The sequence below is a fragment of the Annulohypoxylon maeteangense genome, assembly GCF_022496945.1.
Source record: "Annulohypoxylon maeteangense strain CBS 123835 unplaced genomic scaffold GGS22scaffold_2, whole genome shotgun sequence".
Classification (NCBI taxonomy): domain Eukaryota; kingdom Fungi; phylum Ascomycota; class Sordariomycetes; order Xylariales; family Hypoxylaceae; genus Annulohypoxylon; species Annulohypoxylon maeteangense.
In genome coordinates this window covers 789,040-802,574 of record NW_025953249.1, presented here as the reverse complement: position 1 = coordinate 802,574, position 13,535 = coordinate 789,040, and the positions used below count along the sequence as shown (strand labels likewise).

The 13,535-nt window shown below is 45.2% G+C and overlaps 7 protein-coding genes across 7 annotated transcripts; 5 read left to right on the top strand and 2 right to left on the bottom strand.

Annotated features, from left to right (window-relative positions):
* Positions 1 to 280: 280 nt before the first annotated feature.
* Positions 281 to 2,313, top strand: GGS22DRAFT_152350 (uncharacterized protein). Its single transcript, XM_047959669.1, has one exon. The coding sequence runs from the start codon at positions 600 to 602 to the stop codon at positions 2,088 to 2,090; it is 1,491 nt and encodes a 496-aa protein (XP_047822624.1). The 5' UTR covers positions 281 to 599; the 3' UTR covers positions 2,091 to 2,313.
* A 538-nt stretch (positions 2,314 to 2,851) lies between these two features.
* On the top strand, positions 2,852 to 3,578 carry GGS22DRAFT_196652 (Mss4-like protein; the record flags this gene model as incomplete). Its single annotated transcript, XM_047965867.1, has 3 exons — positions 2,852 to 3,130; positions 3,185 to 3,308; positions 3,373 to 3,578. 3 exons carry the CDS (start codon positions 2,852 to 2,854, stop codon positions 3,402 to 3,404), a joined length of 435 nt encoding a protein of 144 aa, XP_047822623.1. The 3' UTR covers positions 3,405 to 3,578.
* A 413-nt stretch (positions 3,579 to 3,991) lies between these two features.
* GGS22DRAFT_184367 (norsolorinic acid reductase-like protein) lies at positions 3,992 to 4,459 on the top strand (the record flags this gene model as incomplete). Its single annotated transcript, XM_047964185.1, has 1 exon — positions 3,992 to 4,459. One exon carries the CDS (start codon positions 3,992 to 3,994, stop codon positions 4,457 to 4,459), a length of 468 nt encoding a protein of 155 aa, XP_047822622.1.
* Positions 4,460 to 4,561: 102 nt separating this feature from the next.
* Positions 4,562 to 4,908, top strand: GGS22DRAFT_184366 (uncharacterized protein; the record flags this gene model as incomplete). The annotated part of the gene is made up of 2 exons (XM_047964184.1): positions 4,562 to 4,674; positions 4,737 to 4,908. The coding sequence occupies 2 exons, from the start codon at positions 4,562 to 4,564 to the stop codon at positions 4,906 to 4,908; spliced, it is 285 nt and encodes a 94-aa protein (XP_047822621.1).
* Positions 4,909 to 5,456: 548 nt separating this feature from the next.
* GGS22DRAFT_196650 (uncharacterized protein) lies at positions 5,457 to 6,554 on the top strand (the record flags this gene model as incomplete). The annotated part of the gene is made up of 2 exons (XM_047965866.1): positions 5,457 to 5,476; positions 5,536 to 6,554. 2 exons carry the CDS (start codon positions 5,457 to 5,459, stop codon positions 6,419 to 6,421), a joined length of 906 nt encoding a protein of 301 aa, XP_047822620.1. The 3' UTR covers positions 6,422 to 6,554.
* Positions 6,533 to 7,898, bottom strand: GGS22DRAFT_152349 (uncharacterized protein). The gene is made up of 2 exons (XM_047959668.1): positions 7,236 to 7,898; positions 6,533 to 7,117 (listed from the first exon to the last, which is right to left on the bottom strand). Exons 1-2 carry the CDS (start codon positions 7,640 to 7,642, stop codon positions 6,688 to 6,690), a joined length of 837 nt encoding a protein of 278 aa, XP_047822619.1. The 5' UTR covers positions 7,643 to 7,898; the 3' UTR covers positions 6,533 to 6,687.
* A 542-nt stretch (positions 7,899 to 8,440) lies between these two features.
* On the bottom strand, positions 8,441 to 13,425 carry GGS22DRAFT_184363 (uncharacterized protein; the record flags this gene model as incomplete). The annotated part of the gene is made up of 8 exons (XM_047964183.1): positions 8,441 to 10,403; positions 10,478 to 10,850; positions 10,925 to 11,478; positions 11,530 to 12,472; positions 12,525 to 12,743; positions 12,795 to 12,987; positions 13,056 to 13,114; positions 13,185 to 13,425. 8 exons carry the CDS (start codon positions 13,423 to 13,425, stop codon positions 8,441 to 8,443), a joined length of 4,545 nt encoding a protein of 1,514 aa, XP_047822618.1.
* Between the last annotated feature and the right edge of the window lie 110 nt (positions 13,426 to 13,535).

The following is a 13,535-nucleotide window of genomic DNA, read 5'->3' as shown; positions in this document are numbered from 1 at the left end:
GGGCCGAAATAAGCGATCTTGGCTGCTTTCGTTGGAGGAGGGAGGGTTTGTTTTGGTTTCCCCCCTTTTCCCCAGCCCTTCCCCACATCGTCAGATCCACCATTTGGGGTTAGGGAATTAGTAATCTTATTTGCGTCAGGGGTTCGTGTCTCTCGAGCCACATATTCTATCAGCCACATCAAGCCACAACACATCCCTTATGATGTAAGCATATGTGCCTGGACAACTGGCGCCGCAGACCGCAGTTATTTCCGCCACACATTACTTTATGGCGATGCAATGGTCATCGATCTTGAAACCTCTACAATTCATCAAAATAAATTCATCATCTTGGTTTTTTTCACCAAAGATATATATCTTCATACACGAGCATTCTATTATGGTTCCACCATGATATTGCTTTACCCAAGAATATTTATCGCTAGCCATTAAGTGGAGGTAATTAACCAAACCCCGGTCGACGAGTCATTCACCTCTGAAAATCGACCAATCAAAACCGGGTGGCCTTACATAATCATAGAGGATACACCCAGTCACGTAGCCTATCACTGGCTACATACCTAGGCATTTAGGATAATTCATGAAGCCTTGGTATCTTCATGATGGCTTTGCATTATCCTCTTAACGGGCTTGATCTTGACTTTCGTCGTTACGAACACAAACCCCTTGGTGCCCGTGACATAATGGTTAATCGAATTATGGAACATTATATGGAACCAACAGGAGTAACGGCCAAATTATACGGAAAGTCAATCCACGATACCCTATCCGGTGAAATCAAGCCTTGGGATAGGCTCCTAGGTACTGATATACAAGTTTTATCAAAAATACTACAGACCGATTACAACTGGCCATTCAACCCGAAAGACATGAAACCACTAGCTGCGCCTCTGAGCCTAATTATAAAATATTTACGTGTCTTGACCTCATCAGGTAATAGGACTGAAGTCGAGAGCGCAATTTTGGGACTGGTTGAACGGCATTTCCTCGAATCTAATCCTTCCATGCGAATTTGGCTTAAACACGTCCATTCCTATTGGTCGCATGCAACCCCTAAGCGTGGTCCAGGCTGGAAGAAGGATGTGGTTGAACATTTAAGGAGGTTCCAAGCAGCCTCGGAGACACAATATCGGCTCCATTTATATTCTGGTGGGCATTACCTACCGATTAACGTTTCTCCAGATGCCCGGTTCTTCATTGGGCCTTCTTTCACTGCTTCTCCCTGGTTTAATGTTTTGAAACCCCCCGATTCGCATTCTAATAGAGGACACAAAGGACTCCTGTTCAAGATGTTCGGAAAATCGCCACTCCGAGATATAGCAAGATCACATCGGGGAAGACCCCAACGTTCGGGCAGTGTCCCTCCAGTTGGCGCGTGGGGCACAGTTGCGGTCCGAAGCGTTGATAATAGGTTTCATCTTGAAAAAAAATTCATCATATACTTCGTTCGTCGTCGTTTATCAGAGCTCGATAAGCTTTCACGCCGCAGAAGTCTTAGTCGAACACATATTCGAGAAATGTTCACGGATAAACCAGAGTTGTTTTTTAAACAACCTACGGGAAAGGGTGGTTCGAAACCAATCAAGCACCGATGCGATAATTGCGCCCAGTATACTCATCGTACGGAAAACTGTCCATCTCAGTGCGGCTTTTGTGGGTCGCCATTTCATAAAGCCAGCAGCTGTCAAGTCAAGTCGTCTAACCGCTGCAAATGTCGGCCTTTCCCCCAATATCATGTAGCCCTGGAGTGTTACATCCGGTGCTCCCGTGCGTGCGGGTGTCCTCACCACCCCGGCCATTTTAGGCACAATAACGCCATGATGTGTTCTTTCCGATGTTGCATGTGTGGTATCAAAGGCCACTCAGGCAGAAAATGTTCCTTCAAGAAATGCCCTTGTGGGGAGCAACATTTGACTCAAGACTGTCGTTGGAAGGTAGAATGTCCTGTTAAGGGCTGTAATTTCTACCTCTGCCGTTTCCATTGTAGGGAATGCGGGAAGAAGAAGGAAAAGGGGAATAAGGACCACTTCGTTGGTAGAACATGTCAGGACTGCCTGAGGAATGGAGAGCCAGTCTCAGCCAAGACTTGATGAAAGTAAAGGCTGAAAAATTCATCAGGGTTGTCACAATATTTTGATAGGCTGATTATTGCAGATATGGTGATACATTTTTCGTCATACCATAGCGGCAGGGCGCTGCAAGGTGGTCAGGTTGAGGCTAGGTGACTATCTACCTAGTACTTTTTATGGATGTGATGACTAGGTATCATAAAATTCTCGTGATGTTTATGAAACTGCTTATTGATATGAAAGCAATAATACGCTTGAAGAATGATGTGATTCATCTTGCGACGTTCATCGAGGTACTTTGTACCTTCTTCCGGCTCCAATTCTATCATATTTCCGAATGAGGAAGTCGCAAGTTGTATGGCGGTCCGAACTGTGTGCAACAAGCTGACCCGCACCCCGGGTAAAGTGGGCCGAGCCCGGCTCACAGCGGTCTTTATGACGTTCAATGGACGTCATGGATGGTTAACAACCTTGGAAAGCTTGCGTCTATTTTTTGGTGGAAGTAAACAATCTTCAAGGTATTATCAAATAACTTGAAATTAATTTCAAGTGTATTATTTGGTGTTTTACGTCAATATTCACTCGGTGTTTACTACGTACCTTGAAGTTGGACTAATGGTGTGACCATCGGTTGAGGTCGGCAGGTCTGTCATGCTCAACGCTTAAATACACCAGTACACTCCTAAGACAACCTAGACGACCTACTAACTCCCCATCTTATGATTATCGTTTTTCTTATTAATTATCTACATCAACCTCTTCATCATAGCAACAATACCAAAATGACTCCTCTTCCCGGGGGCTGCTATTGCGGCTTGATCAAGTACACCATTACTCTTGAAGATCCCGAAACTGAAGCTCGCACAAGTATCTGCCATTGTGGCAACTGCAAGAAGTTCACAGGTTGCGAAAGTGGGGTCACAACTAAAGTCCCCAAGTCTACATTTGAGGTCACGCAAGGAAAGGATCACATAAAAGTGCACGAAGCTGATAATGGGAATGGAGTATTACTACATCGAGAGTTCTGCGACACTTGTGGGGGTCCCTTGCTGGAGTACGGGGTGGGTTACTCATATATTCTGACCCGAAAATGGAGAACTAATACAACATTTCAGGCAAACGCAGGCGACAACATTTACATATTTTATGACACAATGGAAGACCATGCACGTGGCCAGGTTGAGCCCAAGGGTGAGTTCTTCTGCAGGCTTCGTGATCCTTGGATGCCAGAAATCGAGGGTACGTTGGATTACATTTTCTGTTCCCATTTTGAGAGCGTCGTGACTCAGAATTACCATTTTAGGTCTCTTCCAAAAGCAAGAAATTAAGCAGTAAAGAACAAAGGAACAAACTTTCTTAACTGAAGAGACGATAGATTGGTGTCATGGGATTGAGATTGTGAGGTATTTCGTTAATTCTCGAACGGGACCTAGACAAGTCCCCTCAAAAGTAGGTACTTTAGAGTGTTTAGCCTTCTAGTCGGGGGGCTTTCCTTTTGGCCGACATAGGTAATCAGTAATATCACCTACCTAGTACTGACGAAAGTTCCTAAGATAAGATGCAGGTAGTGAGTGTCAATGGGTTGCTAATCAGACTCGGGGAGTTCTGACTTCGGTTGTGTGTAATATCACTTCTTTAAGTGGGGTTCTAGGACTCTACCAGCCTTCCTAGGGGATAACATCAATAACGGGTCATCCACCAACACAATTATTGGTCCTTGTAATATTTTCAGTTAGTTCTAAGGCGTATAGAGAGCTGATAAATCAAACTCTTTTTCACATAGAATTACAAATCAAGTGGCCCGCACCCTGGTTAACTTGTCTTTAATGTGAAATATTCTTGTATATATACCTATCTATTCTTGACTCTCCCTCCATCATGTTGGAGTCTCCAGCTATCAAGACATCTAATTTGAAATCACGATGACACCGAAAGTTGTATTGATTACTGGCTGCAACCGAGGAATCGGCAAAGGCCTTCTTGAGCTCTATTTAGCTAAACCTAATCACACCATCATTGCCGCAAATCGAGATATCAAACATCCATCTTCCAAAGCTCTCGAAACTTTACCTAAGGCCGAAGGTACTTCACTCATCATCGTACAGAATAATGTCACAGTCTCGACCGATGCTGCCGATATGGTAAAGCATCTCGCATCTCGCGGCATAGACCATCTGGATATCGTTATCGCGAATGCTGGAGTTGCGAATCTCTGGTGCAAGGTTTCCGAAGTTACGGCTGAAGATTTTCAGAAGCACGTTATCCCTAATATCTATGGCTTCATTTGGCTCTACCAAGCCACGCTTCCACTGCTCAAGAAGTCTCCCAATGCATTATGGGTTACTATCGGCTCTGGCGCCGCATTTCTAACGGCAAGTTTACCTCCATAAATCATATGTGCCTATAAAAACAAAACCACTAATACAATATCTAGTGAGTAACGATACCTCTACCATTGGTAGGGCGCCTATGTACTAACTTTCCATAGGAACATGATTCCTATGAAGAACGCTGCTTATGCCCCAACTAAGCTAGTTCAGCATTGGTACACGAAAGCAATTCATGTGGAGGAGCCGGAGATTATTGCGTTCCCTATAGACCCAGGGTATGTGTCTCTCATAGTTTCCTAAGACGTATTTGAAACTCTCTAACAGTTTTCATCTCCAGTTGGGTTCAAACAGATATCGGAAACCGTGGCGCCAACGCTTTTGGATATGAAGAGGCTGCGATATCGGTTGAGCAGAGCGTCCAAGGGATGATTAAGGTAATCGACGTCGCAACGAGGGAGACCCACAGCGGAAAGATGTGGATGTGGGATGGCAAGGAAGTGCCATGGTGAAGCCACAGTACAATAATGTCGCATACCTAGGTAGATACCACTTATGTACCTTCAGATCTCTAAGCGGTAGTACCCCCCTTTATTTATAAGATCAATAGTAGTGGTGTTTCTTAGGCTAATGTCTTCTATTCGGTTGTCCTATGCGCAGGTACCTAAGAACTTACCTATCTGCCAAGAAGTCTAGTAGGTAGTGGAAGGAATTACCCCTGATAGCTAATGGTAGCACCCACTCGACCACTTCAAATATTACTCAGGCAGCCGCGACGCGACGACATCAATCCTGAATCGCCTTCGGGCCTAATACTGGTACGTAAGTAGACGTAACTTTACCTACCAAGGTACCCAGTGCCTTAGGTATCCATACTCTTTTCTTCCCTTGGTACCATCTCCTATTTTGATTCTCAACTCAACCTCATCTTCATTTCCTACGTATAGTTCTTAATCCGCAGTTAATATATCTACATCGAAGAGTAGTGTTTACCACGACATCAATTTAATTCAATACCGAAGAGTCTTTATCTATCTTTTTTAGTTTTATTCTAGTCAACATGTCGTCCCCATCCAACGAGTACGTTATCCGTAGAATCCCAGGTTGGCCATGTTAGAACTTTATTAACAACACATTAGTCTTCCATACAACACTCGATTATTCAAATTCATCATTGGTCCCGATAAAAAAGAGTTCGCTGTCCACGCGGATATCTTTGCCCGCCTCTCAAAACCCCTCGATGTCTTAATCAATGGACCCTTCTCCGAGGCTGCGGATGGACAGGTGGTCTGGGAAGATGTAACTGAAGAAGAATTCGACCAACTGAGACAGTTCGCCTATTGTGGTGATTACAACTGTGTCGAGCCGGAAAATCCCAACGACAAAGACGTTTTAGACTGGAATCGTGAAAAAGGTGGTTTAACGACCCTGCAAGGACCCTTTGTGCCATACCCAGGTCCATCATGGAACGGGCTTCAAGGGACTTTACCATATTCCATTTACGATATGTATAGGAACAAGAAAACATATGTTCGTCCATACCTTGAATTCGCCGAGGCTGGGAGCTTCGATGGAAGGGTAACGGTCGTAGAAGCGTTTGCAAATTGGTTCTACGAGATTGATATGGCTCATTTATACAGCATGAAGCTCGAGACAGATCCAATCGGGATTCAATCATGTGCAAACCTGAAAGAAATCATTTTCTACCACGCAGATCTTCACATATTAGCGGAAAAGTATTGTATCGATAAATTGTCACAGATTACGACCTTCAAGCTCAGCAGTTTGCTCCAAACACACAACTGGACACTGGAATCTATCAAACACATCGCAGACCTGGTACCGCACGTCTATGACAACACGATAGTCGGAGATCCTATTCGAGAGATGATCGTCTTTCACGTTGCCGCCATAATCCAAGACGCATTCGAAGTGGATGAGTTCGCTAAGATGCTCGTCGATGTTCCCGAATTCTCAAGTAGCCTCGTCCAAAAAATTGTGAAATATCGTATATTCAGGAATTAATCGGACGTATGGGCTCTCGGCAAGAAAAGCGAAAATATTTAGTCAGTATCGATTCAAGCGGGTGCGTGAGGTTCATAAATGGGTCACGATGTTTAGAGCGAATGAATAAAATTTGGGATCCACCAAAGCCTCTATCATTTTATTGGTTCCGAATGGTGGATATTGAACATCACCAATCCCAAGTCTATGCCGTAAACCTAGTCCATCTACTGCCAAATGCGTGTCGCTCGTCTACCATCTAAGTACACAGAAAAATGAAGTCAAATCTACGCCGCTATGGGCCGCTTCTGCTCTAGTTTTAGGGTCGCCGCCTCGACGGTGGGTAACGCAGCTACAGGGCTCTTTTGGTGGGCCACCTCTTCCTCGATCTCGGCTTGGCGGTTCAAAAAGCTGAGGTAAGTCTGCCAGCCGACGGCGACAGCGCCAGAGAAGACACTACGGTAAGCAATAGGAATGTAAGTGAAGCTAAACGCCAGGACGGCGGGCCACAGCTTCCACGCGTTCATCCAGCTGATGGGGACCGTGCGGACAATACGGTCCCAGGTGTCAGCAAGGCTATCTCCGGCCAACAGCGCCTGCGAGCCGAAGAAGTAGGTGTTGAAAGTGGGGGTGAAGATCATCTGGTTGACGACAATCTTGACACCGATAGAGACGATATGGGAGCCGTAGTTGAAGCTCTTCGATAGCCAGACGAACCTATACGTAGCGCCGTCTTGGTTAGAGAGACGTGTTCCACTCTCGGACTTAAGCGCACACGGGTTTCCCCGCTTATCGTCGGTAAAGTTGGGAAGTGAATGAAGAAGACGTAGCTCACCATATAAAGCACGGCACCGCAGACACGGCTCCGATAACCATATTCCTAACCGTGCGCTCCGGCACGTACTCCTTGCCGCTGATGCGTTGCGCGCTGATGTCCGCGGCGAAATAGATGGCAAGCGCGCTTGCGATCTGCGTCGCCCAGGGCCGGTTCCGCTGCGAACGCGCATATGCCTGGCCTGCGCGCGTTAGGGGTCCGAGGCGTAGCCATATGGATACGGGTTGCTGTGCAGGTGTGGCTGCTGGCGACGACGGTGCCTTCGCGGTCTCGCTGGCGCTGGGCTTAGGGCCGGAGTTGCTGGACTGGAAGCGTCGCGGCGCGGAGCGCGGGAGCCGTGTTGTGCGCAGTTGCTCGAGCTGCCGCCGGAAGACGGCGCGGAGGATTGTGGATGTGGTGGGAGGCATTTTTGGTGAAATAGCGCTGAGGCTTTCACGAGGTGTATGGATGGGTGAGGTATAAGCGGAAGCGGGTAAGGAAGATACTGTACAATCTACTGTGTCAGGGGGATTTAAAAGCGGGGAATTGAAGTCTATGAGGGTATCATGGTCAAGTCGAAACGTCTCTGAAGGTGAAAAAAGGTAGAGTGAAAAATCTAGGCCATTGTAGAAGATGCGACGCCGTGAAAGAAAAGTTCGGAGGGAAGATTGTTGGGCTCGAGCCCGTTTGAGAGATTTCAATGTTCGGAGTCGCGAGCTCGCTTCGCATATCAATACTCCGACTGTGTAACATAACATAAAGCCTGCTTACGTATGAGCTACATAATTCGGCGTTTGTCTTATCATCTCGGAATCTTATTTCGGCCGAATGGGAAACGCCGATATCGATAGGCGATGTTTTGTGGCTGTGAGATTGGCACAAGCCACCCCCTTTTAGCCCCTTTTTGAGGAGTAACGGGAAAATAGGTACATATGGGATAGCACCGTGAGATCGTTTCTCGGCTTGTTTGAGTGACGGCAAACCACGTCAATGCAACACACTATCTCATCTAGGTAGCCTATTCTTCTCAGATAGCTAATGGTCTAATATCTATTTAGATCTTTTCTATTTCTGTACCTAGTGCATTCCTCCGAGAAGAACAAAGTGATGGTAAATTTAGGTATCCATAATACCTAGCACGGGATTCCCTTAAGTTTTAGGAACTCTTTCGGTTATCCTATCTTGCAAATTCAGTGCCGCGAAGAGGTTGGGTTGAGGCATATTTCTCATCTCACCAAAATCTCCCCGCAGGTCTCGCAGAACTTGGCAGCATGGAATTTTGCCCGTATCTCATCACCTTCTGAAGTTGTTGCTTGAGCAATATCCCAATATTTTTTGTTATAGAATTTCGATTCCTGGACGGGAGTCCAATTGCCCAGTTGGGATGCAGTGAGGAATACAATTTGGGGTGGACTGGACTCTCGAGTTGGTTCCTCTTGCGCACTCTTGAGCCATATCTGCGAGTTTTCCTTACTGGTAGACGACAGAAATATCATCGCAACCTTCTCCTTGCTCTGTCTCGGTTTAGACACCAGCGAGGACTGACTCTCGTGGGTAGCATGGAGTGGGAAGTAATAAATGTCTCGGCTAGCCGAAGATTTTGGTAGGAAGACAATTCCATCATTTCGGCATACCCTGCCTATACCTCTATAAGCGGACTCTTGGCTTGGATCAGCTTGGAATAGTGGAATGCGAAGTATGTTGAGCAGAGGCTTTACTGCATTATGGATAGTCATGAAGAGGTGGTCCTTCGTCCATGATAAAGTGAATCCGAGAGAAGGGGCAGTTGAATTTGGAGTCTTATATTTTATGTTATGCGGGAAGTCCTGAACTGTTTCCCGGAACACCAATCGCGGTAGTCTCTTAGTAGGCTTACGCCTGGATAGTCGATGAGTTGTAATGAGTATTTTAGTGCCAGTATAAGTTTCCCCATCGATTCCATCCTTTAATACGCCCTTGTTGTCAAACCAGGAACAGAAGCATCCGTAGAACGAAGCAAAGTGTATATATTGGCCACAAGGTGAGAATTTCCCCTGGACGGAAATCAGGCAATGATGAGAGAGCGAATTAAGCTTTAAGGCAAAGTAAGTTTTGTCGCTGAAATTCCCGAATATGGCTTCCCCTGCGCCATTGGGCCAGACAATCAAATCTTTGCTCGGATGTATGATTGGAGGCGAGTCAATCAGTGATCCACGCGAACGTTGGGAGAAGTGGAATACTGGAATGTATTTGCCTCCTGATTCGGATCGGAATACTTGAACGTCGCTAATACATTCGGCTTCCGTATTTGGACTATCAATCCGTAGAAGTTTCTTAATAATATTTCTCTGTTTGGTCAATAAGGGGTCGATAGGATCGATCTCGGTTCTAGTTATTCGGGGTGAGCTTGTAACGCTATCTGAGGTAGACCCTGATGCCAACGAGATTCGATCAAGCTCTTTTTCTGCGACCTCGTCGTTGATGTTTCCTTCTATACCCTGTGATTCGAATGATTCATAGGTATCAATATCTTGGTCGGAATCGAAATCGTTATTATAATCGGAATCGATACCATCCGTAATCTCGTCAGAAAGCATATCGGATGATCCGTCACTCCAGTACTCACGGACGGAGCGTGATTCTGAGAAGTCCCAATCCGACGAGGCCCTGCTAAAACTCCCCACGGATGCTTCGAGGGAATCATTGATCGGAGATTGGCTTGATCTGTCATCATAAAAGTCGGAATCTACAGATACGCTATTGATACTTCCGTTTCCACCGAAGCTACCCGAATCAGAAGAGATTGAGTCATCGTCCTGAAGTATACTCATAGAGGATAGGTCGGCGTCATCTTGCGCTGGTTCTACAAATAACTCCGAAAGCCTGTAGTGTGAGGCGAATACGAAAACGTTCGCTCTATGGTCTGAATGAATATAGCGAGCTCCATTACTGACGATCAAGGTACTCGATTCAAATATGCCTTCTCGATTTCGAAAGTATAGTTCCGGACCAATTCGGAGGAACAACCCGTCATTAGAAAGACTTATGAAAGGCATTCTCATAGACGTATCATAGGGTATCTCCGCCGGAGATGGGACGTCTTTGCTCAATGGCATCTTAAGCTCTTGAATCCTCTTCAACTTTGGCTTGTGATTCTTGCTCCATTGCCATTGTTCGCATATGATGTCCCATTGAGGATAAATTTCTAGGCTACACATTCCATTAGTACTGGACACATTAAATAACGATGTATAGGTAGGTATCTGGGTGGGTAGGCAACTTACGCATGGGTAGACTTGAAAATTAGTATCTCAGAAGACAGGGGAATAACCTTTTCATAAAGTATGGTTACTTCGGCTGTAGAACTATCATCTGGTGCCTGAATTGTATATGCCTTGAATTCACTAGGCAGCTTGTGAAAGATGTTAGTTGTGCCGAGGGTTCCCCAAAGGCCTTTTCTTAGTTCACCCGGAAACGGACCAGTTATACTGGAGCAGGAATATAGGAACTTGTCCCATTCATCCATAGCAGTACGGTACTGCTGGTATAGACATTCGCCACCATGGTAGTTAGTACGAAACCATTCTGGAAGTTCGTTGAGCCTAACAACACACTTATCGCCATGCCATGAACTATTGATGCAGGCAGAAAAGCAACCTAATTTTCTTGTTAGATCATACTACCCAGATAGCCCCCGAGGTAAATCGATTGACTCGTATAAAACGACCTACCGTCAATAAATAGACTTTGAATTTGAATGCATGTCAGAAAATTTCGAGATGTGATGAATTTCTCAAGCTCCCAACCTAGATCTTGAGAAAATGTCACCATTTCCAAATGACGCCCCCAAAATTTGGCGCAGTATAGGAGTAAATTTTGGTTTCGTATGTCTTCGCCCCAAGAAGTTGTGAAAAGGTAGTCGCTCTTTCTTTGGAGAAGTTCGGAATATCTTGGTTGTTGCATATATCTTAAGCAAGACTCTGCCAATATGATCGGGCTTATCTCTATCACATTAATGTCGCCTGGATGCCCAAGAACTTTTGGGTTTTGGATGAGGAATTCTTTCACAGATGAATGACATAGTCTGCATAGCTGCTTTGGGGGCTTGCTCATGACTTGGTCAATGCGAATGAAGGGTGCACAATGATATGTGATTTGGTTCTGGAAGACTTGTCCGTCACCTCCAATGTTTTCTCCGTATGGTGTATCCGAGACCTCTATCGCCTCACACAATTCTTCAAGGAATAGCGGTCGTTTCGCATACGTTAAGATTGATAGAATCTTCCTGTGCGTATGTCAATAGAGGTAGGCAGATATTGATTGTCTGTAATCTTACACAGTGGATGGGGACCATCTAAGGTTACGAATTTGCTGCGTCAGATAAACCTCAAAGTTTTTGGGGAGGCCTTGTTTGATTATCCGTCGGACATCTCTTATGCTCACTGCGCCACGGATAGTCTCGAGCATCATGCTAGCCCAAAGGAAGTTCCCGTGGATTTTTCCTTTGAGCCGTTCAAGAATCGGGGCCATGGAGTGGCTTGTAGGCGTCGAGAATGTGCTTTGTAGCTTTTTGAGGCCAACATCAAGGAATGCGTCAATGTCCTTGATGTTTGTGTTTTCGTTGACAATTACTTCTTGGAAGCTGTGAAGCTCATCTCTAATGCCTTGCCTGTCTTGTGAACTGCACCACAACTTCAATCGAGCATTGGGCTGTTGCGCAAGGCCCACGAAGAACCGAAGAGCTCTCTTCACATTCTCCCAGCGTTTAGGGTGTCTAAGCTGTTCATCAATTCCATCAAGGAATATATATGTCTGTGTCGAATTCATGAGTAATATTTGGATGAATTCTCTCAGTGCTCCTTCGTTGTCAGCGGACTTCGTAAGGTTGATCAAGAGATCCGAGATATCATCTGGTCCAACTAACTCGTGGAATAATTGTGCTGCGACGTTCTTGTATACTGTAGCCACATAAGAGTCGTCATCCTGGTCGAAACTGTAGTAGTAGAAGGCAACGGCTGCTGGCTGATTTGTAGACCTGGCCCTTGCCTCCATGATTGCTCGAGAACATATGACAGATTTACCAGAGCCTGGTGCACCATGGAGCCATATCATGTTTGATCCATCATTCTGGCTTAACCACGCCTTAAATGATGAGTCTTCAATGAGCCACTCACCAGCGCCAGGAAGGAGTGTTTCTTCACCATTCTGTTGATGTCTGTAATTGTTGCTTAGTAATGTGGTTCCCCCCAGCCACGAATCTATAGTCCTTCGTCTTTGTTCTTTGGCGCAGTTAGTAAATATCACCATCAAAGTACTCAAATACATACGTACCGACGCGCTCCTCCTTTTGAAGTCGGGTCCATTCATTTAGTACAGCCCCATTCTTCCGGTGCTCATCAACGATACGCTCATGTTCCCCTCTTCGAATCCCCTCTTGTACTATAGGGACTATCTGAACAATAGAATTGGTGCAATTTGTGATTATTTCTACGATGTTATTCAATTTCTTCAGTGATACCGAAGTTATCGATTTTATAGCCAGAGTGAGACCTGCATAGAAGTGAGCCAACCTGTCCCAGAGCAAGCAGTAAGTTACCATACCTGAATTTGAACAGAGTTCTTCGACCTGTGCCCAGAACTGTATGATATTGATGTAAGTCTCAGTTAGGAGACTTTGCATGTCGATAGATTCTTTGAATAGAGACTCATAGTCCTTCAAGCGTTTGAGCTGTTGGGTTAGACTTTTGAGTTGCTGTTCGATTCTATCAAAAACCATAGTGTATCTACTAAAGCACTGTGGAAGTAAGCATGAGTACGTAGGTACCATTATACAGATATTGACAACTAAATAGCTTTCCTTACCTCTAACATAGCCTTGAAGCCCCCCCAAATCAAGGCGCAAGGCATTGGATACGCATTAACTAGATGATAAACATGTTAGTTTAAACGTTCAATAGTTACCTACTTTTCACTACCTTATATAAAACATACCCAACGTTGTAATAACGGCATCATAATCGCGTATAGCTTCAAAAACCGGCCTTAGAACCTTCTTGATACCTTTCTGACTCGTATCCTTCTCCATTCCCACCAATAGATCATTCACATCGCTGGCCGAAAGGACATTGCCGTTGTTGCGGTATGATTGAATAAATTTCGGTTGTCGTTTCTTTGTTGGTTGATCTAGAATTGCCTGGATCGCATGTCCAAATGCTGTAGTGGGAGGGTTCATGTTCATTGATATTTCGTAATAAAGACAGCAATTACCTTCTCAAACTACCTACCTATACTGCGCGGAATTTCTTATGAAGTCAAAATCTTGAAATCGCGAAACAAATGTTA